General features: G+C 40.2%; 1 protein-coding gene across 4 annotated transcripts in view; it reads right to left on the reverse strand.

The window, feature by feature from the left end:
* ESR1 (estrogen receptor 1) overlaps positions 1-25,120 on the reverse strand; it is a 343,642-nt gene that overhangs the window by 164,581 nt on the left and 153,941 nt on the right. For all 4 annotated transcript variants that reach the window (XM_066372976.1, XM_066372975.1, XM_066372977.1 and 1 more), the window contains one exon: positions 12,226-12,342. In XM_066372976.1, the coding sequence (XP_066229073.1) occupies positions 12,226-12,342 (117 nt within the window). The remainder of the gene's footprint in view (positions 1-12,225; positions 12,343-25,120) is intronic.

The raw sequence follows: 25,120 nt of genomic DNA on the forward strand, positions 1-25,120 counted from the left end.
ATGTGATCACCCCAATAAACTTACTCTTTATTACCTGTTTATAACCAACTTTTATGGAATAATTACTACAAGCTAAATACAATACTGAAAGCTACACACTAATTGTTATACAATCTTATTAGGTAGGCATTATTATTAGCCTCATTTGATGAAATAAAAAAATGAGAATCTGGAAAGGTTAAGTATCTTGTCCAAGGTCACACATCTCTAGACAGAGATAAATTTGAATCCAGGAAGTCTGATTCCATAAGCTAAAGATTTCATCACAATGCTACACCGTTCATGAATAATGATACCTAAACAACATCTCTGTGTGCCAATTTATAATAATCAAAATATAACTCATGTCTTGATTCTCAGAATAGCCTGAGGTAGTTGGTGTTTTCACACAGGTAGGGATTCTATGAGATGGGAGATAAATCTAGGGTGATTAGGACTTAACTTGTCTTTTGGACATACCCTTAAGAACACTAGCCAGAACTTGAAACCACAAAGTACAAAGGGCCAGCCAGCCAGCAAATTTGAGCTTGCTTAATCCCTGGGAGTGCTGTTATCAGCAAGGTCAAAACAGGTGGGCGAGCTGAGACAGCAACAGTTATTAGGACAACTGCAAGCCTAGGTCTCTTGAGGGAATAAAGAAATTTGGTCATCATTTTATATGAATGGCCTCTTTCCCACCATTAGGATGCCTGGACTTAGTGGTCAGTCAGTGACCATGTTTCACCCCATGTCTCCAACACCTTCACATGGAAAATGCTCAGTAAAGGTTATTTGTATTTAGGTGAAGAAATTCGGACTTGGCCTGGCATTTATTACATAAAATTTTCTAAATAAAACTGCCAAAAATTTAATACAAAAAAAGTAATAATAACTAGTATTTCAAAGCAGGCTCTTAAAGATATAAACACCTAAGTATAATTTTGTATGTTTCTCACTAATTTTTATTTGCTCAGTCAAGCTTGAACTAAAAACCACATCTTGCCTCCAGGTGTAATCAAAACATTTCTCTGTATATAACTCCGTGTTTTACTTTAGGATTTCTCTTAGAACTGACATACATTTCTGTGGTTTCCAGGAAGTTTAACCACGAGTGTGTTGCTTTACACCTATAGAGTAAGTTTTCAAGCAAACATCACCAGACTGGCTGGGGTGATATGTAATCAGGAACTTCTCAGAATTCACACTATCTTTTAGCCTCTTCCTTTCTCTGTTCCACAATACAGAAACACAATGCAATAAGTTTCATCAGCTCTGGCGACTCAAGTCTTAGGTTTGACTATGACATTTCTAATAACAGAAAGGAGCTTAGTTATCTTCTTAAAGTTTGATCTCAACAAACTTTTTTTTTAGTCTTTCTTTTATATGGGTAATTTATAGAGTGATATTATAGCCATCTACTCATATCACTATTAACATCAAATTCATTTTTGTGGCACTCCCCAATCAGAAGAAATTCATTTCCCACGCTTATCAATGATGGAAACAGATTTATAGCTTTGCCCAGTCCGATAAGTTTTTCCAGCTGCCAGCTGCTCCACGAATCTAGCTGGAAACATAGATACAATAATGGCTGAGACCCTTTCTCACATCTAGAAACTTGTCTATACTGGCTTTAACTTGAGATTCAGCTTTTTCCACAATTAATCTGAACTTAGATCATAAAACATAAAATTTAAGATTTGAAATATGCTTTGGAGACCCCTGAGTTCTAAGCCCATATTTTTCAAAAGTGAAAACAGAGTTCATGAGAATTAAGTGATCTGCTCAAGGGTCCTTGCGAGAGCCAGGCTCATACACGTGACCATTAGCCAGGTTTCTCTCTACTTGACAAAGTTACCTTTTTTAAATATCAGAACAGTCTAAACATTTTTTTTAAAAAAGAAAACAAGCTTGACAGCAAATATGGAAATTATTCCCTAAAGATGGTGAAAACCTTTGGCCTAAAAGAGAAGATATTCTTTTTAAATTATATTAAGCAATATTAAGTAGTTAAATATTAAGTAATTCTTTTAAAAATATTCATCACATTCTCCATATAAACTTATTTTGGTACTTCTGCTGAGCCACGAAGTCAAATGCGTTGATTCATGTTTCTGGTGAACAGATGTATTTTGTGCCCACAGGAATTGTTCCTAAGTCATAATTTTGGTCTATGTGATGGTACTATCTTTCTTGTGCATGTTGCTATCTTTCATGAGGATCTAAAGCAGGGGTCCCCAAACTACGGCCCGCGGGCCGCATGTGGCCCCCTGAGGCCATTTATCCGGCCCCCGCTGCACTTCCGGAAGGGGCACCTCTTTCATTGGTGGTCAGTGAGAGGAGCATAGTTCCCATTGAAATATTGGTCAGTTTGTTGATTTAAATTTACTTGTTCTTTATTTTAAATATTGTATTTGTTCCCATTTTGTTTTTTTACTTTAAAATAAGATATGTGCAGTGTGCATAGGGATTTGTTCATAGTTTTTTTTTATAGTCCGGCCCTCCAACGGTCTGAGGGACAGTGAACTGGCCCCCTGTGTAAAAAGTTTGGGGACCCCTGCTCTAAAGCCCTTAAGTCAGCAAGGGCGTACAGTACAATGAAAAGAGCATGGAACCACCGGCTACAGGCCTTGTCTTCATGTCTGCGCAGTTCACTAGCTGTGCAACTTGGACAAGAACAATGAGCTGAAAAACAAAGACGGGGACTAGGTGACCTTTAAGTTCCTCTCACCTCTAAACACATTTATTATCCTAATCACAATCATTGAAACAAAAAGTACACACATGAAAATTCACGAAGTCTCAGGATTACAGAATTCCAAAGCAGCAGTTCATCCATACAGTTACTTCTGCCAAAGCCCTGCACGTTTTAAGTTCTAGCCACAGACAGGGTCCTCACATCATTTCAAGAACAATTTAATTTTGAAAAAAAATAAATGATAGGATCAAGGGAGACAGAGCCTTGTTGCTGTTTCTGCCTGGCCTTAAAAACTGTCAGCCTTCCATCCATGACCCAACGGTGAAAGACCCGGGCCTTCTCGGAAATGTAAACGAAGATTCCCTCTTCTCGTCTTTTAAGAACCGAAGTGACTTCTAAATAAGCAACCATATTACTTTTGTATTGAAATAATTAACTCGGTATTCTAACTATAACAAATACAAATGAAAGCATGGTTCTCGAGGTTTGTTGTTCATTTCACATACGTGGGAAATGTAAAATAGCCCCCCACTTCACTGTGTGTTACTCCGCATTCAGAAGCCATCACCCATACAGACGCTAAACCTACATCTGAATAACTCAATGAAATCCAGCACATCTGAAACCAACCCATATTTCTCCAGAAGCGCAGGCTCCATCTACTCCTGGGGTTTTCTGCCTTATTCTGTCCACTCATCATGTATATGAGAGAGGCATGAAATAAAGTCCATAGTTGTATTCAGTCCTCTAATACAAGCTGTCAAGAATGCTACTACACAGGGGATTCCCATACCGAGGGGGAACAAGAGTAAACGAACCCATAGGTCCTTTCTAAATCTAAGAGTCTATGGCACTCTGTTTATTATGTTTCAATCCAAAATCTGAAAAGCTAGTATTTCTGGTTGTGACAGATTACAAAAATGGCCCCGTTTCCCGACCTTGGCCTTAAAACTCTGACGCCCGCTCCCATGCAGACTGAAAACGCAGCCACTCGACTTGTTTTGGCAAATTGCGTATTATCAGATAACATGAGCAAAGGCTTGACAGGGGCTTGTGACTTGGGGCTCGCTCTCTTTTGTGCCTCTGCCATTACCATGGGAACACGCCTGGGCTAGCCCGGCGGCGGAGGATGAGAGGCAAGCGAAGCAAAACCGAGCCGACCCAGTTGCGTTACCGAACCAGCCAGCTGACCTCCAGACACTGGAGTGAGCCCAGCCGGTCTCAGCAGCCTCCTCGCTGATTCCCGTGACATGTCAATAACATCCTTATTGCTCTACACCGCTGAGATTTTGAAGTGAGGTTCCGTCAATGTAGTGACAGCTAATCGCTCCACAGGTGTTGACTCCCAAGCAGATATTTCTCCCTTAATTAGAAAAACAGGGCTCTTGATTCTCAACCAATTTATAGTATGACACTTATAATGTACTATCATCCTTGCCCATTCATTCTACTAATTGATGCCACAACTGAGTACTGATGGCCTAGAACACCCAGGCACTGATCTAAGTGATTGTAAAATATCACTGAGCAAAAGATGCAAATATGTTTTATTTGGTTGTAAACTCCCATCTGCAGCTTATGGACATCAGATTGTAAACATATTTTAAAAATTAACAATATGGTGTGTTAGAAGGTGGAAGTGCAACAGAAAAATAAAGAAGTAGAGAGGGATGGGGAAGTAAGAGTGCTGCAGGAATGCCATATCGAGCGAAGCAAAGTGCATTATTAAAAGAACTGTCAGGGGAAGCCTCCTCAGTGAATGGACGTTGGATCAAATAATTTGAGGGAGTGAAGGGGAGAGGTACACAGATATCGGGAGAATGGCATTCTGGGGAGAGGAAAATGCTAGAGGAAATGCTGCAAACCAGAAGTGTGCTTGATGTGTCAGGATGCCCACCTAGCTAGAATGGAATGAGCAAGAGGGACAGTAATAGGAAAGGAGGTGGAAAAGAGAAGAGAGAAAGAGGCAGGTGACATAACATCTTATGGCCACATGTAGCGGCATTGGCCAAATGAAACGAGAAGGCACGCTTGGCTTTGAGAAGGGACGTGGTGTGATTTGATTTCCATTTTGAATGTATCTGTAGGGAGAATAGGTTGTAGGGAAGTAAAGAACTAAAAGCAGGCAGGGCTTCAGCAATAAACTGGGAGAAAGACAGTGTGATTCAGATAAAGATGGAGAGAAGTAGTCAGGTTCTGAAAATATCTGAATGGAGACCCACTGTAATTTCTTGAATGTGAAGTATGAGAAAAAGAGAGGAGCCAAGGATAATTCAAAAGATGAAGATACTAGCAAAGATGGGCCAGAGTGTAGATAAAGCCTATTTGAAGGGAAAGCTAAAGGATCTAGGTTTGAACAAATTGAGTTTGAGGTGTTTATAACACATTCAAGTAAAGAAGACACATGAGCAGGGACTTGGACAAGGGTTTGGGCTAGAGGTGTAAAACTGGGAGTTGTCAGTATATAAATGGTATTTAAAGCCATGGAACCAGACAATACCCAAGGAGTGAGTATAGACAGAAAACAAGAGAGGAGGAGAGGGGAGGGTTAGGGGAGGGGAGGGGAGGGGAGGGTTAGGGGAGGGGAGAGGTAGGGGAAGGGAGAGGTAGGGGAGGGAGAGAAGAGGTCCCTGGTTTAAACCCTGGGCCACTTTAACATGATGAGGTTAGATAAGATGAACAACACACCAAGAAAAACTAGAAAGGGTGGCTTGTGGGGCAGCAGGAAAACTAAGAGTCCATTGCCCTGGAAATCATATAAAGAAAGAACTTTAATGAAAAGAGAATTATCTACTGTGCCGAATGCTGCTGACTGGTCAGGATGAGGAATGAGAGTTGACCTTAGGATTTAGCTACATGGAGGTCACTGAGAACCCTGACTAGGGCCATTTTGGCAGAGTGGTCAGAAGGGCTTCAGTCTTTGAATTGAGCTGACCGCATCACACTCTGCTGGATTTGTAAGAAAGTTGCCCAGTCCACACGAAGACATCTGAAGGCAGTATGGTTCTTACAATGAACGAAGCATTGGGCTGTCTGCCACCATCCTTCACCCAAATAAATGAACCATCACAGATGATGACCTGCCTCCAACCCTATTAGGCAGCTGAGGGCACTGTGTGTCTGGAGATCAATTTCATTTATTTCCAAATTTTCAAGACAATAACTAATTAGTCATCTCATCTTTTTATTCATGCTAGGTTAATGAATATGTAAATTTCTTCTCTTTGGAATTTTATGACTATTTTATACTCACTCCTTGGGTATTTTGGTTTCTCATCATTCACCTTTTTTTTGATCCCAATATGTCACTACCCATCTCCTTTTTTTTCTTTAAGTTCTACAACCTAGAGTTAGTTCTGACACATTCCATGTCCCCTACTAGTACCACTGCTAACACCACGTCTAAAGCAGAAATAGAAAACTAATCACAGGTTAGCCATGAACCTCTTAGGCTGAACGCCCTTAGCTCCTCAGATCAACAGATCACTGAGGTCTTGGTACCATCATGTCATCTGGAAGAATAGAATAAGATGGTTTCTTTACTCTGGGCTGCTCTCTGGAGCATATGTATGTTTTGTGTGCATTAACTCAGTTATATGCCACCCATTTTTTTGACCAATTATTTTTCATATGAAATGTGAGTGATAGCATAGTATAGACAGGTGTGCTGGAGATAAAATGAGTTCTGAGTCTAGAATCTACGATTCCAGGGACAATTATTCTGCTACATTGTTCTGATACTTCGATCAAGTCCTTGAACATTTCTAGACTCGATTTTCTTATCTAGAAGATGAAGGGGTTAGATTACCGGTAAATAGGTGGTTTGCAAACTGTTCCTTGGGCACTGGGGTTCCCAGAATGTAACAGGATGTATTGAGTGAAGACAGTCTATGCTAAGTCAGCTTTTACCTGTTTCATTACTGAGAATCTGCTACTGCTTATGGAAGAAGACTTTGATTGCTTTAAATGTTGCAAGATGTCGAATTCATTAATCTGTAAAGTCTTATACATGATTCAAAGACCTGAGCCAACATATTTCTTTAGGTGCAATGAAAACCTAATAATATGGGGGAATTCTGGGTAAATTAAATATCTTTAATATGATATTTAAAATATCTATAATAGTAAAATAATATTCTAATATCATAAATGTATAGGTTGTTCCTTAAAACAACCATAATCTCTTTGATCAAGAGCAACAGCTTTTCTTCATATTTTTCTTAGTCAAATCCTACACAAGAACTCCCAACCTGCCTCCTAAAACACCTTGGATCCACACGCAGCTACAATTCTCCCAAGACTTGCTTGCTGTGCAATCTCAAGAAAATAACTTATATTTCCATTTTTTAATTCATTGATTTAGTTCCACTGTCAACAGGAATAACCAACTGATAACTTTTGCCAAAAGCCCATGAGGGATTAAAATAAACCTAATTTTCTCCATTGAGAGCTCATTCCATCAATAAAAAAATTATAGTGACTTAATGATAAATATTAAGTGTAGGCATCCAGGAGAGATTTTGTCTTCCAATTCTTCATTGGGCTTCCGGGTTATTCTAGACCCATAACATCCATTTCCTCATCTGTATAATTGGTATCTTATTTTCTCACTTTAAATTTACTTATTGTTTTTGGAATATTTCTCAAAATTAAACTGCAGCATTGTCATCAAACTAAAGACTAAGCGATGATTATTATTCTACTTCAATTTCTTCTTAATGTGTTCCAGAGAACAAGCGGAAGAGACGGCACGTGATCCTGCACAGTTTCCTCATGTGGAAAATGAAAACCTCGCCACCAACACACTTCTGAGCTGTTGCGAGAAAAGCATCTTGGCAATTTTATGTAAAAAAACCTCTGCTGTCATAACACGATTAACAATAAATCTCACTCATCATGAAGCTATACCCAGCACACAACACCAAAAAGGAAAAAAGAAAAGAAAAGCAGTTGTGTCTGAGCCAGGTTTTTATTACTCAAAAAGAATTAAGATATTTATTTCTACCTGATATAAGTGTGCTATGTATCTAATTAAGAGAAGAATTATTTTTTTTAATTTTTTTATTTGTTTATTCATTTTTAGAGAGGAGAGAGAGAGGGAGAGAGAGGAGAGAGAGAGAGAGAAGGGGGAGGAGCTGGAAGCATCAACTCCCATATGTGCCTTGACCAGGAAAGCCCAGGGTTTCGAACCAGCGACCTCAGCATTTCCAGGTCAACGCTTTATCCACTGCGCCACCACAGGTCAGGCGAGAAGAATTATTTTTAAGACAGAAAAGATATAGCAGCAAACACTGTGTGGTACTTTAAATGCATAAAGTATTTTCATATGTTATGAATTGTGATTTTTCTGAATAAATTTGCAGTAGAAATTATTTATTTTTCTTTTACATCCAAGGATAGCAAAACTCATGAAAGTCACTATAAGAGGATTGCTCAGCAAGTCTGAGGAGGAGCCAATATTTAGTCGAGGAATTCCAACTCTAAAGTCTTCCTTTTCCCAATAAACCAAACTGGAATGCCAAATTCCTGGATAAGTAATCTACACGTTGGAAGTCAGATGGTCTGAGTAATAGTCTGGGCTAAACTAACCCCAGGAGTGTTGGACCAAAGCTCTGAACTTCCACTGACCACTGGTCTTCCATTCACAACCTCATCTTCCAATGTAGTGTCACCTTTCCTGATTTGTATTTGCCATTTCATATGCCAATGTCCTCTTTGTACCCTAAGGACACTGACAGAAGGGGCTAGGGTCTCATTCTTGCTTGCTCTCTCCATAATAGCTCTCATATCAGAAACCCTGAAGAAATACCTACTTACTTAGAGTTCATCCACTATTTCATGCAAAAAAAAAAAAATTCTTGAACTTTGTGACTTGCTTAGTGCTAGATCAATAAACAAAATAGAGAGAGTCCCTGCTTTCATGGAGTTGACAGACACTGAACAGCTAATAATAGTAGTGACAAGAGCTCATGAGAAGAACTAATCCAGTGTAAGGCAACAGGAAAGGTCTCCTTGAAGAACAGGCATCTAATCTGCCATCTAAGGCTTCAGGGGAGGAGGATGGATGAAGACGAAAAAACAACCGAGGTAGATAGACCAGCACAGGCACTAAGTTGGAAAAATAAACCAAACATCCATTAAAGCACATCTTAACTCCTACATGTTACTGAACTTTGCTGGCTCAGAACCAAATCTAATAATGATGTTGAGATTATCAGGGCACAGTAGGCTTCAGAACAAATTAAAATAATGTCTTCATGTAAGTAAACCAGGCACTCTAATGAGCCCTTAGGGCACTTCAATAGATTTATTCAGCCTTGGTATTAAGTCAAGGGTAGGTATGTGGTTCTTTCTCTTTTATCTGAAACTAAACATTTGATACTGTGGATAGAGATTCAATAGTCCAATTGGTTTCTAGCCTGGTTAAGAGACTGGTTTCTTATGAAACCAGGAGGAAAATGGGATAAAGATATATTCATCCACAGCTGCTCTTTACAAATAACCTCAAATTTTATAATTAGTTACAATTGTACTTCTAGTTGTAAATTAAGTCTTTATTCAATGGGATTCAAGGAATTGTTATATAAGGTATAATAGGTTATGTGTGGCATCCCATGTTGCAGAGAATACGATTAATTATATTGCCTTATAGCAAATGTTGAATACATATAATTAAAATGAGATATTCTCACAGCTTATAGGTTTACAACTTTAAAAATTGTCATAAAGCTTAAACAGATATATCAACTGCCAGAAAGATGCATTTTTATTTTTTTTTATTTATTTATTTTTTTTCTGAAGCTGGAAACAGGGAGAGACAGTCTGACAGACTCCCGCATGCGCCCGACCGGGATCCACCCGGCACGACCACCAGGGGCGAAGCTCTGCCCACCAGGGGGCGATGCTCTGCCCATCCTGGGCGTCGCCATGTTGCGACCAGAGCCACTCTAGCGCCTGAGGCAGAGGCCACAGAGCCATCCCCAGCGCCCGGGCCATCTTTGCTCCAATGGAGCCTTGGCTGCGGGAGGGGAAGAGAGAGACAGAGAGGAAAGCGCGGCGGAGGGGTGGAGAAGCAAATGGGCGCTTCTCCTGTGTGCCCTGGCCGGGAATCGAACCCGGGTCCTCCGCACGCTAGGCCGACGCTCTACCGCTGAGCCAACCGGCCAGGGCCAAGATGCATTTTTATTAAACGTAGACTGATACCGAACAACCACTAAGGAATTTTTATGGGATATTGTTATGCACGGAATTGTGTCCTCTGCCCTCAAATCCATGTGGAAGCCCCAACCCCAGTACTTTATTGTGACTATATTTGGACATAGGTTCTTTAAACAGGTAATAAAAATTCAATGGGGTGTGAAGGTGGAGTACTAATCCAATATGGCAGGTGTCCTTATAAGAAGAGAAAAAGCCTCCAGGGATGGGTAAGTACAGAGAAGAGGCCATGTGAGGACACAGCCAGAAAACAACCATCTCAATGCTTGGAAGAAAGGTCTCATCAGAAACTGAATTTTCCAACAACTTAATCTTGGATTTAGCTTCCAGAAATGTGAGAAAATTAATTTCTGATGTTTAAGCAGCCTAGTCTACAGACTTTTTTATGACAGACCACGCACACTAAAACAGTAGCCAGCTAATACAGATATATATTTTACAGCCATAAATATGCATGTACAATTAAGTGTGTAGACTGGCTGTGTGCAGTTAAATTATCTAGAGTCCTATTTGAAAATAGTGGGAAGATTTTTATTATGTCTTTGCATATTAAATTTTTTGTTAGATTAAAAATGAGCATGCATAATTTATATATATTTCTTTAGCCAGACTGTATCTGGATGCTAATTAGAGGAAACAGAATTGTTTTTATGAAGTGGGGTCAATGTATGGGCACCCTAAAAGAAAAAAAATGTTTCAGACATGTTCACAAGTTGATTATTTCAGCTTTCAGAGAGAATGTAACAGACTCAGCTAAATCTACCTACAATCACCAAAGATTATTAAACTTGGACCCCATTGTTTCAAATTAAACCTTTTACATGTAGCTGGTATATTCCTGTCACTTATCAAGTTACCTTAAAAGGCTTTTTGTGAGTTTAATTAAGCCTGACTAATTCTCCAACAGTACAAAGAAAGATGAATTCCTTAAATATTTAATCCATTTATGACTCAAGGTGTCATTTTCTGAAGTGGTTGTTAAATTCTTGAATTAATTACCCTTTGAATTAAAGCTGCTTTTTCAGACATTCATGACATACAGTCACAGCTTATACATGCGTGAATTCAACATTTCATCTGTTCATCCAGAGACTTTATTCAAAATCCTTCTTTCAGAACCTCAACCTGGCATACTTATTTATGACAGTGGAACCCAAGAATCTTTGTAAGCTCTGTAACAAACAGGTATACCTTCATCCTGATCTCCATTGTTGGTTTTTCCTCTGCTTACGCCTTTGTCCAAGGATTAATGAGTTAACAGCTGCCTTCTAGCTGTGTAATCACTATCCCTTTTTCATCATAAACTAGTTCCCCTTAACTCATTCTGAGATTTCCCCTTCAGAAAGCATTCCCCCATTACGATTAGCAGGAAGCACATCATCCACACCCCTCCCGCACTTTGGCATCATCCAGAAACACTTAATGCACCCATGACTTTAATAACACACCTCTTATTTCTTCTTTCCTTATATTGGGAAGACTATCCAAGCACTGTTCATCAAGACTAGATCCCCAAAAGGCAAGATCAATCAGGCGACAACATGTATGAAGCACTTACCCCCAGAACCAGACCCTGGACTCTCACATAAGAACACTGGGAGGCTGGATACATGAGGGGACAGAATAGCACCTGTCCACAACACCCACAGCCACAAAGACGCGAGAACCCGGGCACAGACCCTGAGCACCGCGCTGCCTGTCTCTGCTCGGGACTCACTTCACAGCTCCCAACACGGCGCTAGGCACTGCGATTACGGGAGCTGCTGGTGGACCCAACTTCTACAGGAAAAAAGCTGCCTTTTGATTGAAATTCAAATTCCCTAAGAGATTGAAAGATTATAAGTTAGCTATTCAGCTTTCCCATTTACAAGTCCCAATGTAGGGCAGGTTTATTCTTCAATACCGTTTTCTAGCATTCGCTATATAAACAGTAACTGAAGACTATTTCTAGAATAACTCACTGAGCAGTCTTTCTTTCCATCCACCACCACCTCCCACGCACCTTCAGTTGAAAATATAATTATTCACTACTTATTTAAACTATAAAACACAAAATGGCATGTTAGAATTCCCAGTTCCAACCTCTTCCTATGTTTTCTTTAAATAAAATGTATTATAAAAATACCCGTGTTGCAAAGAAAAACAAAAAATAGCAAAGAAAAACTAATTAGAAGAGAAAACACTAGACTCCCGGTGGTACTGGAATAGGAAGAGGAGGCCCTGGGAGGCAGACACCAATGCCCACTAGTGATGGTGCCCTGTGTAGGGGAGGAGCCCTGTGCAGGGGGTGGAGCCCTATGCAGGGGGCGGAGCCCTGTGCAGAAGGGACCTACCGCCTTTCATCATGCCCACTTCATAACACTTCCGTAGCCGGCAGGCCTGGCAGCTCTTCCTCCTGTTTTTATCAATCGTGCACTGGTTGGTAGCCGGACACATGTAGTCATTATGTCCTATTAAAAGCAAGAGGACAGAATTAATATTTTTTCAGGAAACAGAGCCAGTCAGAATCTAGAGTGAAGCTGTCTGGAGGATGTTTTCATATCACTCACTTGACCTTACTGTGTTGGTACTTCCGCCCGCCAACTATTTTCTGTCCTTTTTAAGTGAAGGAAAACAACAACAACAACAAAAACTCTCTGCTAGACTTCATTTCTGCCTGAGCCAAGTGCTCTGGGAGTTTTGTGGCCAAATTGCCTTCAGTTCACAGCTTCTGTTTGGGGGCACGATGTTTTCTATATGCTCACAAGCCTTGTCACACAAGGTTCGGTTCTTTCAGCAGGGAAAGCCCGTTTTCGTTTGTTTGTTTTTTTACCAGTCCATTAGCTAAAATCATTATCAAAATAAAACTAAGAACTTTCAGAGAGTTTCAAAGTGGCCTTCTTAAGCACAATTTAAAGAACCTTTAAGTAGGTGTTTAAATGCAGCTTGGACACCAATTCAGGCCGAGGTGGTTGGTTGGGCGTGGGCAGAGGTCAGTCCTTAGGTTAGTAAGTTAGACCATCACTTTCTAGTTAGAGGACACTGAGCAGTCAGTAGGCATCTCCAGGTCTCACTTTCCCCCTCTTTCACCTGGAGAAAATAATGGTATCCACTATACAACATTATTCAAAGAGTTAAATGTCAGAATACCTGTGACCCGGATGTGGTGAGCAAACAATAAATACTAATTATTGTTCCTTCTAGAATTTTATTATTAATCCTCTTTCTCTTCTCTCTTGTTTTTTGAATCTCTCTTGTTCAAATACTTCCTTCTCATTGGCTTTTATCACATGCAAGTCAGTCCCACAAAAAAAGGTCATCCCTGACTTCATATTGCTCTCAAACTTCCGTTGCATCTCCTGCCCCTCTTTGGCAACTCAAATCCTCAGAGATGTCTACACTCAAGGAATCCTGTATCCTTGACTCTCCTGCACAGCTCAACCCATACCAATCTGTTCTTTGCCTTTGTTGCCCTGCAAAAGCAGCTTCTCTGATATCACCAATTATTCTTTTTGTTTAACCCAACAGATATTCTCGTCCACCTTATACTGGATCTCTCAGAAGCATCAAAAGATTCCTCCCTTCCTCCTGAATCACGCTTTTCTCTTTTCCTTTGGCTTCCATTATATATAACTCTCCTGGAGTCCCTCTACCTCTCTGTCTGTGGCTTCACCGTGTTGTCTGCATGTTTCACCACCCAACATCATTAAGCCATAGCTGACCAAGGCTCAATGTCAGGCCCTCCTCTCTCTTTGCTATTCCATATTCTCCCACGAAAGAATCTATTCCACCCCTAAGGTTCCCACTCTCACTAAATGCAGATGACTCACTGGGATGCTTCTAGTCCAACCCTCTTCTCTGAGCATCAGGTGCATATATCAATTGCCTATGTGTAGTCTTTTCTCTAAGATTTGGAAGTCACCTCCATTTCTTTATCCATCAACAAAAGTCTTGTGTATAGCATGCAGAATATCAAACATCACAAATGAATAAGCACTGACATATTTTTACAAAGTCCATTTATATAAGTTTAAATTCTTACACCCCTTGGGCAAATGTCCTGAATTTAGACTAAGGAGACTAAGTAAATGGTATGTAATATTTTTAAATGTGTTTTCCATTTGCAAAAAAGAAAAAAAAGTACATACTCTATCCTCTAATTCAGAGTCTCTCCTTATGTCTCCATTTTCCCGTTTACGAAAAGGCAAGATGCAACACGTAATGAAATGTTTTAACTGCAGAACTCTTTGTCCTGTATTCAACATAAGGGTCCGTCCCAATTAGACTAGAGTGGAGTGGGGACTTGACAAGAAATATTGCTCTCATAAAACTTGGTTCTCCACCTTTAGACGTACATGATAAAAGCCACTGTATAAACAGGTGTCAGAGCAAATTAACATTAACATTCTTCAACTGCATAACAGGAACCAGCCAACTCGTCAACAGGATTATAAACTTGTAACTTTAGTAAGAGACCACACACTGATTCAAATACTCAGCCATAGTGGTTATCTTTAAGATTATCATTATTAATAGGGACAAAACAGAATCAGAAACAATTTTACCTGGGCAGATGTCAACTCTAAGCAGAAAGTGTGTTCTGACACCTCAAAGAAACTTTAGTGTTTGGTCTCTTAAAGTGTTGTATGAAGTACATGTTGATTTATTTTAACTCTAAAAAAATGAATTTATCTTAAGCTTCAGAAGAAAATAGTCAATAATCATTTGAACCAAAAATTATTTTGATTCACTTTCTCTCCCAAAATCCAGTTGTTTTGCAAGCCAGAAAATGCGAGAACTGAGCTGGTCAGAGGCCAGCTGGCTAACTGTTGTTTGGATTGGCCATCCCTCTTAGGTGTGTATCTTTACAGAACCACATGAAATTCCTGAACTAACATGTTTAACACATAAAATTCTCTGGCTTTGTGTAACTGAAGTCATCCATTAACAAGAATGAAAATAGATGAACAACAGAACCCTGCTCTAACACAAACCTTTGTGACCTAGCTAAGTTTTCTCCTGCCCAAACCACATTACAATTCAGAATTTTTAAACTGGAACAAGAAAAATGAATAGGTACATTAATATTTGACATATACAATTAAAACAAACTCTTCTTAACCAAACACCATAAACAACGCTTTGAAAGCTTTCAACTTATATCAGAAGAAGGAAAATAACAAACATCTTTGTTTCCTAATGAGTATAACTTGATATAGGTATGTTATTAATGCAACTGATTCAAGTATCTTCAAGAAAATACTTCTTTTTTTATTTTATTATTTGGTCTTGTAAAAGCAATGAATGAGAAAATCCTTCCATTGAAGTGGAGTTAATCTTTTAAAAAACAACTCACAACACTCGAATCCATGTTAACACAATAAATTAAAATTAATAAAAATTACAAATAAACAAATAAAAATAAAATTGTTGTGGGGAAAAAAAAAACCTCACAAGTAATGGTGTAAGTGAAACATAATAGTGTTTTCACTGAAGAGACTGAAGAACTCTCTCTGGGTGCCTTTAACCAGATTGTCCCAAAAGTTCCTTCTGCCCAGACTGGATGAAGGATAGAAGGTGAAAGCCAAGACATGACGTTCAGGTGAAACGTTGGAGAAATAATCACTATTTCTTTATTCACCAAAAATAAATATCGAAAGGCTTTGGGCCAATGTAGAGTTTGAATAATAGGAAGTGGACATTAAGAAAGCGAGTGAAACAAACACAGTAAACTTGGAGAGTGGGGACAGCAGAGTCCGGGAGCAGGAATTAGCAGGCTAACCCAGCTTCTGGGGCAACAGCTTTTCTCCAAGCTTCTCTAGGATCCTTTCTCCTAACTTTTTGTTCTCCTTTTCTTCCCATTTTTCTTCTTTCAAGAGCAACCACCTTTGCATTATTATCATCCCAGAGAAAGTCTATCTTTGTTAGTGGCAAAAATAAGCAATGAACCATATTCAGAAATTCAAAAGAAATGTGAAAACAACAAATTAGAACAAGCAAGTAGAAGTAGGGAGAAAAGGGAACCCTTGTGCCTTGCTGGAGAGGATGCTGACTGATGCCGCCACTAGGGAAAACGGTGTGCAGGGTCCTCAGGAGACTAAAAATAGAACTACCTTATGACTCAGCGATTCCACTGCTAGGTATTTACCCAAAGGAAATGAAATCAGGATATTGAAGAGATAGATGCACCTCCATGTTCATTGCAGCATTATTTACAATAGCCAAGGTATGAAAACAACCTAAGGATTCGTCAGTAGATGAATGGATAAAGAAGATGGATTATTATTCAGCTTTAAAAGAAGAGAGAGAAATCCTGTCATATACAACATGGGTGGACCTGGAGGGTATTATGTTAAGTGAAATAAGTCAGACAGAGAAAAATACTGCATGGTATCACTTACATGTGGAATCTAAAAAAAAAAAAAAAAAAAAAAAGTAGAACTCATGGAAACAGAAGAAAAGTGGCTAAAGGAGCTTGAGGTTGGGGGTGGGAGGGAGAACAATGAGGAAAAGGGGAGCAGTTGGTAAAAGGGTACAAACTTTCAGTTATAAGATGAGTTAAGTCTCAGAATCTAATATATAACATGGTGACTGTAGTAGCTGATAAGACTATTGTGTCATTGAAATTTGCAAATACTAGAACTTAAATGTTCTCACAAAACAAGGGTAAATTTAGAGGTTATGGATGTGTTAGTTAGATGGATCCTTTCACTCAGTGGGGATCCTTTCATGATGTGAATGTATATCAAATCATCCACTGACACTTTAAATATTTTACAATTTTATTTGTCAGTTATACCTCAATAAAGCTGAAAAATATAAAATAAAATAAAACAAGCAATAGCTAAGGGTAATTTAATACTCTTTTTGTCACATTTTCCCCTCGGTGCATTCTGGAAGCCACCTCAAACCAATTCTCTTTACTGAACTTCAAACCCGTAGACCCACTTGCCCGGTCCACTTAGACTTCACTGTCTCAGACTCTTCAAAGATAGATGTGTCTGAAACATAACTGGTCATCTTCTTCCCTCATCAGTCTGTTCCTATTTACTACTCCACCTCAAAGCCTAAAGTCTAGACTCTACCCTTTCCCTCATCAAACCCCATAGATACATACACACACTAATCACATCAATTATTTTAAAATTCTTTTCCAAGGCAAAATCAAGTTTGCACTGGGTCCATCATCACTACCCTAGCCTATACCATCTTCTACCCAGACTATTGCAACAGTCCAATAAGCCCCGCCCTGCCTCCAGGCTTCTCTTGCCAATCATTCCCACCATGTTGCCAGTGACTTTTCTAAAATCAACACCATTATGCCTCTAATCTTGCTTTAATATTCTGATGGTCCTCAAAGTTCTAAGAATAAAATCTAAATGCCTTAAGACAGCTTACACAGCTGTTCTAGAGGAGTTCTTTCTCTGGCCTTATGAGTCACCACTTTAAATTCCAGCCAAGTTCTAGCCATGTCCTTCTGTCCAAACACACCATGCTCCTCCTGAGCTCTCGAACTTTGCACATGCCCTTTCTTGTGGGAACACAACTTTCTTACTCTTGGTCCAAATGACTCCTATTCAACCTTCAGATATGTCAGTCCTGATACTCCTCTTCTGAAGGAAATCTTTTTTGTCCCTCCAACAACAGGTAGCATTTGTCCTGTTACAGTGCTTACTACAACAGACTTTAAGTGCTTGTCTCAACCCCAGGTCACTTTAGGCTTGACAAAGGAAGGACTATATCACTCTGATTTATTACCATTTATCCTGTGCCCCGTACATTCTCAAGCACATAGTAAAGCTCAACAAGTACTTGTTATCTGAATAAAATGGAGTTGCTGAAGCTTTCGACTACCTCTCACCCCCTCCTCCCCACAACCTCAGCTGTGGAACACAAACCTCTTGAGGGGCAGACTGGAGTTCTATAAAGGAAGTAATGACTGAGAAGATGATTACCTTGAACAAAGCCATGGCCACTACACCGCAGGACCCCAAAACTCAAGGCCCCAAGAGCAAGAGTTGGTCCTAAGGGTGGTATGAGGACCATGAAACCAGCAGAGAGAGAGATGACTATGCTCTTCAACACTGGGTGGAGCTAGACATTAGCATAAAGGAGCAGCTCTTCACAGATGCAAGGAGACAGGAGTAAGAAATAAGATCTTGCATTACCCATGAATTATCTCCACCACTGTTTCTATTTTGATGTCTTGCTGGTCTTCTAATATGAGCGTATTTTATGATTGCCCCTAAATAAAAATCCATGTACTCTAAATTATTTTAAATCTTGTTCTTTATAGAGTTGTTTACCTGAATTACGTTATATTTTTCTCTAATATTCTGTGTGTACTTTGATGTAGCTCATTTCACTAACTATGATTTACTTTCATAGTATTTTAACTTTTTTGAACTTCTACTTTGACTTTTCTGAAGTTCAACCCCACAAGGTGACTAATAACTTCCTTGATCCATCCCCTTGCTCAACCACCAAAGAACAGATTTAGCTAAGAATATAAGGGTCTATTTTATTATTTTCCATAGAAAATTAAAATTCTCACAAATATATTATTAACAACATTAAAGGCTTAATAGGGGAGGAGGCACGTCTTTACTGAAGGGTTTCCTGCACAACAGACTCTATGGACTGCTCGGTGACCGATGATACAGTATGTTGTACGCCACCTGTGGTGTCATGGTTGAAGATAGGATATTCAAAATATCTGATTCAACCCTACCAGATAAATCTGAACATCAATTTACCTCAATAATGCAGTTCTGTGATATGTGCATCGTGACATTATTTGTTTTTTACTACTTTTTAAACTATGGAATCAGAAATTGTACTTGAACTGTGCTTGCCAACTATTTCTATCTCTGATGCTTTTTAACATGCTCTACCAGCTTGCAACACACAGAAGGAAGCACATACAGGTTTACTTCATGACTCCCTCTCCCTCCCCCCAAAAATGAAGATGACAGCAACTCTTGTTCTGTGATATTCTTATGAATGAGCTCAATAAAGGCAGACACAGTACTCTGGGGGGAAATGCATTAAAATCAAGGAGACTTTCATGAGGTTAGACCAAAAGCCAAGTATGAAACTAGTAAAAGGCTTTGCGCTATTAAGGAAGAAACACTTGTCATTTCTTATTACATAGATGCACATTTAGCTAACTGTCCAGACTCTTTAGCCATGGAAATGAAAATGGATTCTCCAATTAAAGATAAATTAACTCTCCAATGTGTAAGCACCCAAAGACCAACTAAAAGCCAATTTTAGCTAATCTATCTAAAAGCCTCATTGGAGATTTCCAACAAAATAATATTTTATTTTCAAAGTCCCATTCTTTTTATACCTGCTTGGCTACTTGTAGTCTCTTATTAAAGTTTCTCATTGAATATTTACATAAATTAGTGTTTGTTAGGATTCAAAGTATCCTGGAGCTGTACATAAGAAAAGGGACAAACAAGATGTCAAAATCTGTATTTCTTTCTACTTCTAAGTATCAATATGTATGCAGAGAAGGTGAAATACAGCTTAAATTTAATATGAAATCACAGGACCCTACACATATTTAGTAAAAAAAAAATCTGTGGTTTTTTAGTTTTATTAAGAAATGGTTATATTTTTTTACTTAGGTGTTAAGGTACAGAATACATGTCAAAACATAGTTTTGAGCCTAAGCAGTGAGAAGATAATAAGGATCGGCTCATGAATTTTCAAAGCACTGGTCTATAAACTAGTGACTGCCTGGACCTGAGAGGGAGCTGCCAGAAGATATTTCTTCTCAACTTGTTTATTTCACACTTAATGCTCAATTTTTGTCTGGAAGGCAATGGCATGCAAAAGTCTGCCCAATGTTGTCTCTACTAAAAAAAATTGATCCTATTGGGTAGTGAAGTGGTGTGCCAGTATTCTGCTATATGTGGATTATTTCATTTAATCCAACAACTTTATGATGAAGAAATTATATTAACTTCCGTTTTACAGATGCAGAACTGTTGGTGAAGTTTATAAAGCCTATTCAAAGCCACACAGGAAGCAAGTGGCAGAGATGGGTTTTGAAGCAAGGTCTTCCTCATTCCCGAGATCAAACTTTCATGTATTCTAACAACTTTCATACATGGAAGGCCCAACTTGCCCAAAGGGCAAGATCTTCTTCACTCAAGAACTGTATCTTCCTGTGTAAGGCCAAACCATATTTAATTTTGGAGGGCAATAAAATTTGATTTAGCTCACATGAATAAAATGAAAGGTCCACATCTCCTGGACACACTTGTACAGAGAGACAGAAGTTCTGCGCTCCCTTGCACACTGAGAAAAATGTTGGCTCCCTGCATAATCTCCATCTACTCCAACCCTTGGTTTATGAATGATGCTTTATCTTGGTCAGGCTGCACACATTCATTTCCTGCAACCAAAAGGAAGAGTGTTATGGGAGTTGTCTGGTAAATCTAAAGAACTGGTCCCAACAGTAATGCTGTTGGGGGGCCCACTAGCAAAAAGAAAACAAAGACTGATAGGGTATTTGTTGTAGAGATGAGAGTTCAAAAGATCTTTTAATGAAAATGGGAGTGTATGATTTTCATCTAAAATGAAGCATTAAAAGTTGTCAAAGTTAAATCAAGAGCCCTGGCCGGTTGGCTCAGCGGTAGAGCGTCAGCCTAGCGTGCGGAGGACCCGGGTTCGATTCCCGGCCAGGGCACACAGGAGAAGCGCCCATTTGCTTCTCCACCCCTCCGCTGCACCTTCCTCTCTGTCTCTCTCTTCCCCTCCCGCAGCCGAGGCTCCATTGGAGCAAAGATGGCCCGGGCGCTGGGGATGGCTCTGTGGCCTCTGCCTCAGGTGTTAGAGTGGCTCTGGTCGCAACATGGCGACACCCAGGATGGGCAGAGCATCGCCCCCTGGTGGGCAGAGCGTCGCCCCATGGTGGGCGTGCCGGGTGGATTCCGGTCGGGCGCATGCGGGAGTCTGTCTGACTGTCTCTCCCTGTTTCCAGCTTCAGAAAAATGAAAAAAAAAAAAAAAGTTTAAATCAAGAAAAAAAAGTCACACCAAAATATGTACTAATAATCTCCGAGTAGTAAAGTAGGTAAGACAGAGGGAAGATGTGAAGAAGCTAGAAATAGTTTTGCCTAGTTCTTAGTGCTAGAGTAGACAGAGGAAGTCAAAGATGGTAGTGGTTTGTGCCAGGGTGTCTTAAAAATTGTTCTTAATCAGAAAGAGGATCTGATCTGGGAGTGGACAAGAAGAAGAGGTGTGAAACAATTTTAAGCATGATGAATTTGTGATTTCATTTGCACACCAACAAATAAGTACCCAACAAGCTATTCTGAAGCTTGAGTGTCATGTCATGATGTAGCTAGAACTCATATGATCCAGAAATTCCATTTCTGGGTATATGCCCCAAAAAATTAAAAGCAGAGACTCCAACAGGTATTTGGATACCCATGTTTGTAACAGCACCATTCACTGTAGTCAACAAGTGCCAATAACCCAAGTGTTCATTGACAGATAGATGATAACATGTGGTACATACAGCGAATGGAATTTTATTCAGCTTTAAAAAGAAATAAAATTCTGACACATGCTAAAACATGGATGAACCTTGAAGATATTATCTATCCTAAGTAAAATAAGCCGGACACAAAGGGACACACACTGCATGATTCCACTTATATGAAATACCTAGAGTAGTCAAATTCACAGAGACAGAAAGTAGAGTAGCAAGTGTTGTGGGGAACTGGGAAACTTCCTGTTCAATGAGTGCAGATTCTGCTTAAAATGATAAGAAAAAAGCTCTGGAAATGGGCAATGGTAATGGTTACCTAACAATGTGAATGCACTTAATGCCATTGAACTGGAAACTTAAAAGTTATTGAAATGATAAATTTTATGACTGTTTTACCACCATTTTTTTAGATGGGTATCCATTCTTGCTGTGAGTGATGGGTATAGGAAGCATCTACATGAAGCAGGGCAGGAAAAGGAATCCATCCACGTTGTGCACCCACAATTGGCCTGTGCAGATAGATTATCTGCTGTGTGACTGCACCCCAAGGAAGCTGGGAGCCTTGGAGCCTCGCCCAGGTATCTCCATGGACCAGGATCCCGCTAGATTACCTTAGCCCCTCACCTGATCTCAGCATCATAACTGACAAGTTAGGTTACTATAATTCCCACATTACAAAAGCAGAAAGTGAGCCCTCAAGTGATTGATTAACTTGCTCAAGGCTGGAGAAGGCAGAGTCATGCTTCAATTTGGGTCTGTCTCCTTCTCGGGTCCTGGCTCCTCCAGGAACACCACGGAAGGGCTGGTGAACTGGAAAGCCTTCCACAACCACTGAACCAGAATGCTTAAATATTGTTATACTTGAAACTGTAATAAAAATGTAATGCCTTGAGGTAATTACTATATCATATCACTGGGAGGGCATTTCCCCAGCAGCAATAGAATTATCTGCAGAAGCTAACACTCCCATGTTTAAGATGAGAAATGCACCACATGAAATATATTCACCAGTGGATTATGATGCAACATTATCAAAGCCTTCCTGGAAAGCCACTGAGCACATTCCAGTATAAAATAGAGAAGGAGAGAGGGGAAAGCAAGGGACTGATGACATAAATAAGAAATTTACATTCTCGAAACAGCAATTATGGTATAATGTTTGGAAATACATTGTGACTCAGATATTAAAGTGAATATTCTGCCTTACAGCCAACGGAATGAGCCAAACAAAATAAAACAGAATTTGGCTGTCTTACTGAACACATTCCTAAAAATCCAGTGAGGACATTTAGTGTGTCACGGTTAGAAGTATTTCACAACCACATCTGTCGTCACTGCACACCAATAAAAACGGCACAACAATCGTGCACCCTAAGTCAACGCCTTCACAGCGAGGCAGTTCTCATGTATCTTACCAGTGGCAATACCTCCTTTAATTGGCATTGTACCTTTAGTTATAAATGAGACAAAAACATTACTTGCATAGAAGTATGTTTTTAAAGGAAACCCATTTTAAAGAATTCTAGGAAGGATAATTGTCCTGGAAAGTTTCTTTTTCTAAATGAAGATGAAGTAAAAAAAAAGGAAGCCTTTATCCATTTGCCCTCATCAGACCCCAGTCTGCTAAAAATCTTGGCCAGGGCAATGACATGATCCTTTTCCTCATGCAGCCTTGCTTACCAGCTGCAAAATCACAACTGTTTGAAGCACTTGGCACAGGGTCAAACCAACAGCTGCAATAAAAAACAACATAATGCAGTCAGTGACCCCCATTTCACAGCACTACCTGAGACAATGAACCGCTTTCAAGAATGTCTCTCAGGGCTCAGCAAATAGCAAGTGCTGTTCCATGGCCCAAGAAAGGACTTTCTGACATTGTTCCTTCTGGGAAAATAGGTAAGTATCAAGCAAAGGAAAGCAGAATGACAACTGGTGTGGTTAGTCCCATGCCAAGCAGCATTCACATCACCTCGAGATGCTTCTCCTTCGCTCTGTCCTTCTGTTCACAGAGGGCTCTCTAAGCTTTCTTCCTACCTGGACCCAGTTAAAGTCCAAACACTGGTGTCCAACAGCAGTAGGAACAACTGCAAACTGTCCTTGCCTGAAGCTGAAGAGTCAAGTAAGAAGGAAATGGTCTGGCGATCCGAGCTAGAGGGTGTATCTCAGAGACCCTGAGCAGAGCTGTGCGTCCTGCCCCGCATTCCCAGACCGGCTAAGTCCATTGCCCATGCTCCCCGGTGAGCTCACTGTGGTGCTGTGGGGGAGAGTGGAAGGACCGCGTCTAATAAGACACCAAGTGTGGTGTGGAACTTGAATGCCCCTCACACTGCCACACCGGAATGACTCCTGACCATCTAACTGCTCAATCAGGGGTTTCATCATCTTCAGGAACCCTCCAAGATGAACTCCCTCGCCAAAGCTCCTCTCAGGCATCCTGAAAAAAACTAATGAAAGAAGATGCAAGAGCATCTCACTCAGTGGTCTTCTAGTGCACTTTAACATGAGTTCGGTCACCGTCCTTTAAAAATAAAAACGTTAAAGCCCACTTCAAAAGTGTGTGAATAAACGAAAAGAAAGTCTGTCTGACTTAGAAACAGCTACCAGTGTATTTTCTCAACTGAATAACAACTTCTCTTAACAAGCAAAAGTAAACGGGTGCTGGTTTCATTCATTGTAGTGCCAATGGACCTTGAAAGTATGGTTGTTTGAGAAAATAAAATCCATGCATAAGGAGACCTGTTTTGTATTTATTTGCCTTACTTGCACGGTAAATTTAAGCCAGAGTAGCATAGATAATCTCATGCATTGTGCAGTCCTCACGATCGGAACAGCTTCTTTGACACACGCTGTAGTGGCCCGGCAGCCTGGAGAAGAGCTCTGTGGGTGTTATATGCCCAGGAAGCGAAGGGGCGGGAGGCAGAGCAGCATTAAGATCTGCATTGCCTGGGCATGCAGTCAGCATGAGTCCAGGTGGTCACTCTGCCCTGCAGGGAGAATTCCCCCAGATGGGCTACTTCACAGTGCGCGGAAGGAGTTCTCTCATTTCTCAAGGGCGTGTCTGCTTCCCAGTCCGCATGCCTGTCCACACACACCCCAGCCGAGCTGATGAGAGCGAGAGCCTGAAAAGTCCGGAGTCTCCTTTTCCTGCCCTCTCCAGAACTAGTTTCAAGAATGAAAATGACCCGTGTGGCCTGAACAGGCTGTTTGATATCCGGCCCCAGGTCCTCGTCTGTGAAAGGAAAGGGGCGGATCTGCTGATCACTGGGACCCATCCTAGTTCCAAACGTCAATCATTCTCTTTGCTCACTTTCCTGCGGTCCACATCTCCTCTTCCTCTGGCTTCTCGGGGTGCCATATGGGCATTTTTTACTGCTTGCAGAGCATTTGCCTGCACTGTGGGCCCTGCACTAAATGGAAGGGATATGGGCACATGGAGGGGATGCCACCATGCCAGGAGCAGAGCCCTGTGTTTGAGTCCCAGCCTCCATGTGATCCTGGATGAACCGGGCAACTGCTCTGGGTCTTTTGATATCTCCCCAGTGGCTACTAGGAGGCCCAGAGAGACAATATATATAAACACTTTGTCAACCACAAAATATTGTGCCCACAGAAGGTGTTACTATGGATTAATATACAACCATTTTTCAAAAATGAGACCTCTATGTACTGATATGAAAAAATCTCCACTATATAGTATTCAGTGAGAAAAGTTAGACACAGAATAATGTATAGAGTATAATG

Source organism: Saccopteryx leptura, chromosome 3, assembly GCF_036850995.1.
Source record: "Saccopteryx leptura isolate mSacLep1 chromosome 3, mSacLep1_pri_phased_curated, whole genome shotgun sequence".
Lineage (NCBI taxonomy): Eukaryota > Metazoa > Chordata > Mammalia > Chiroptera > Emballonuridae > Saccopteryx > Saccopteryx leptura.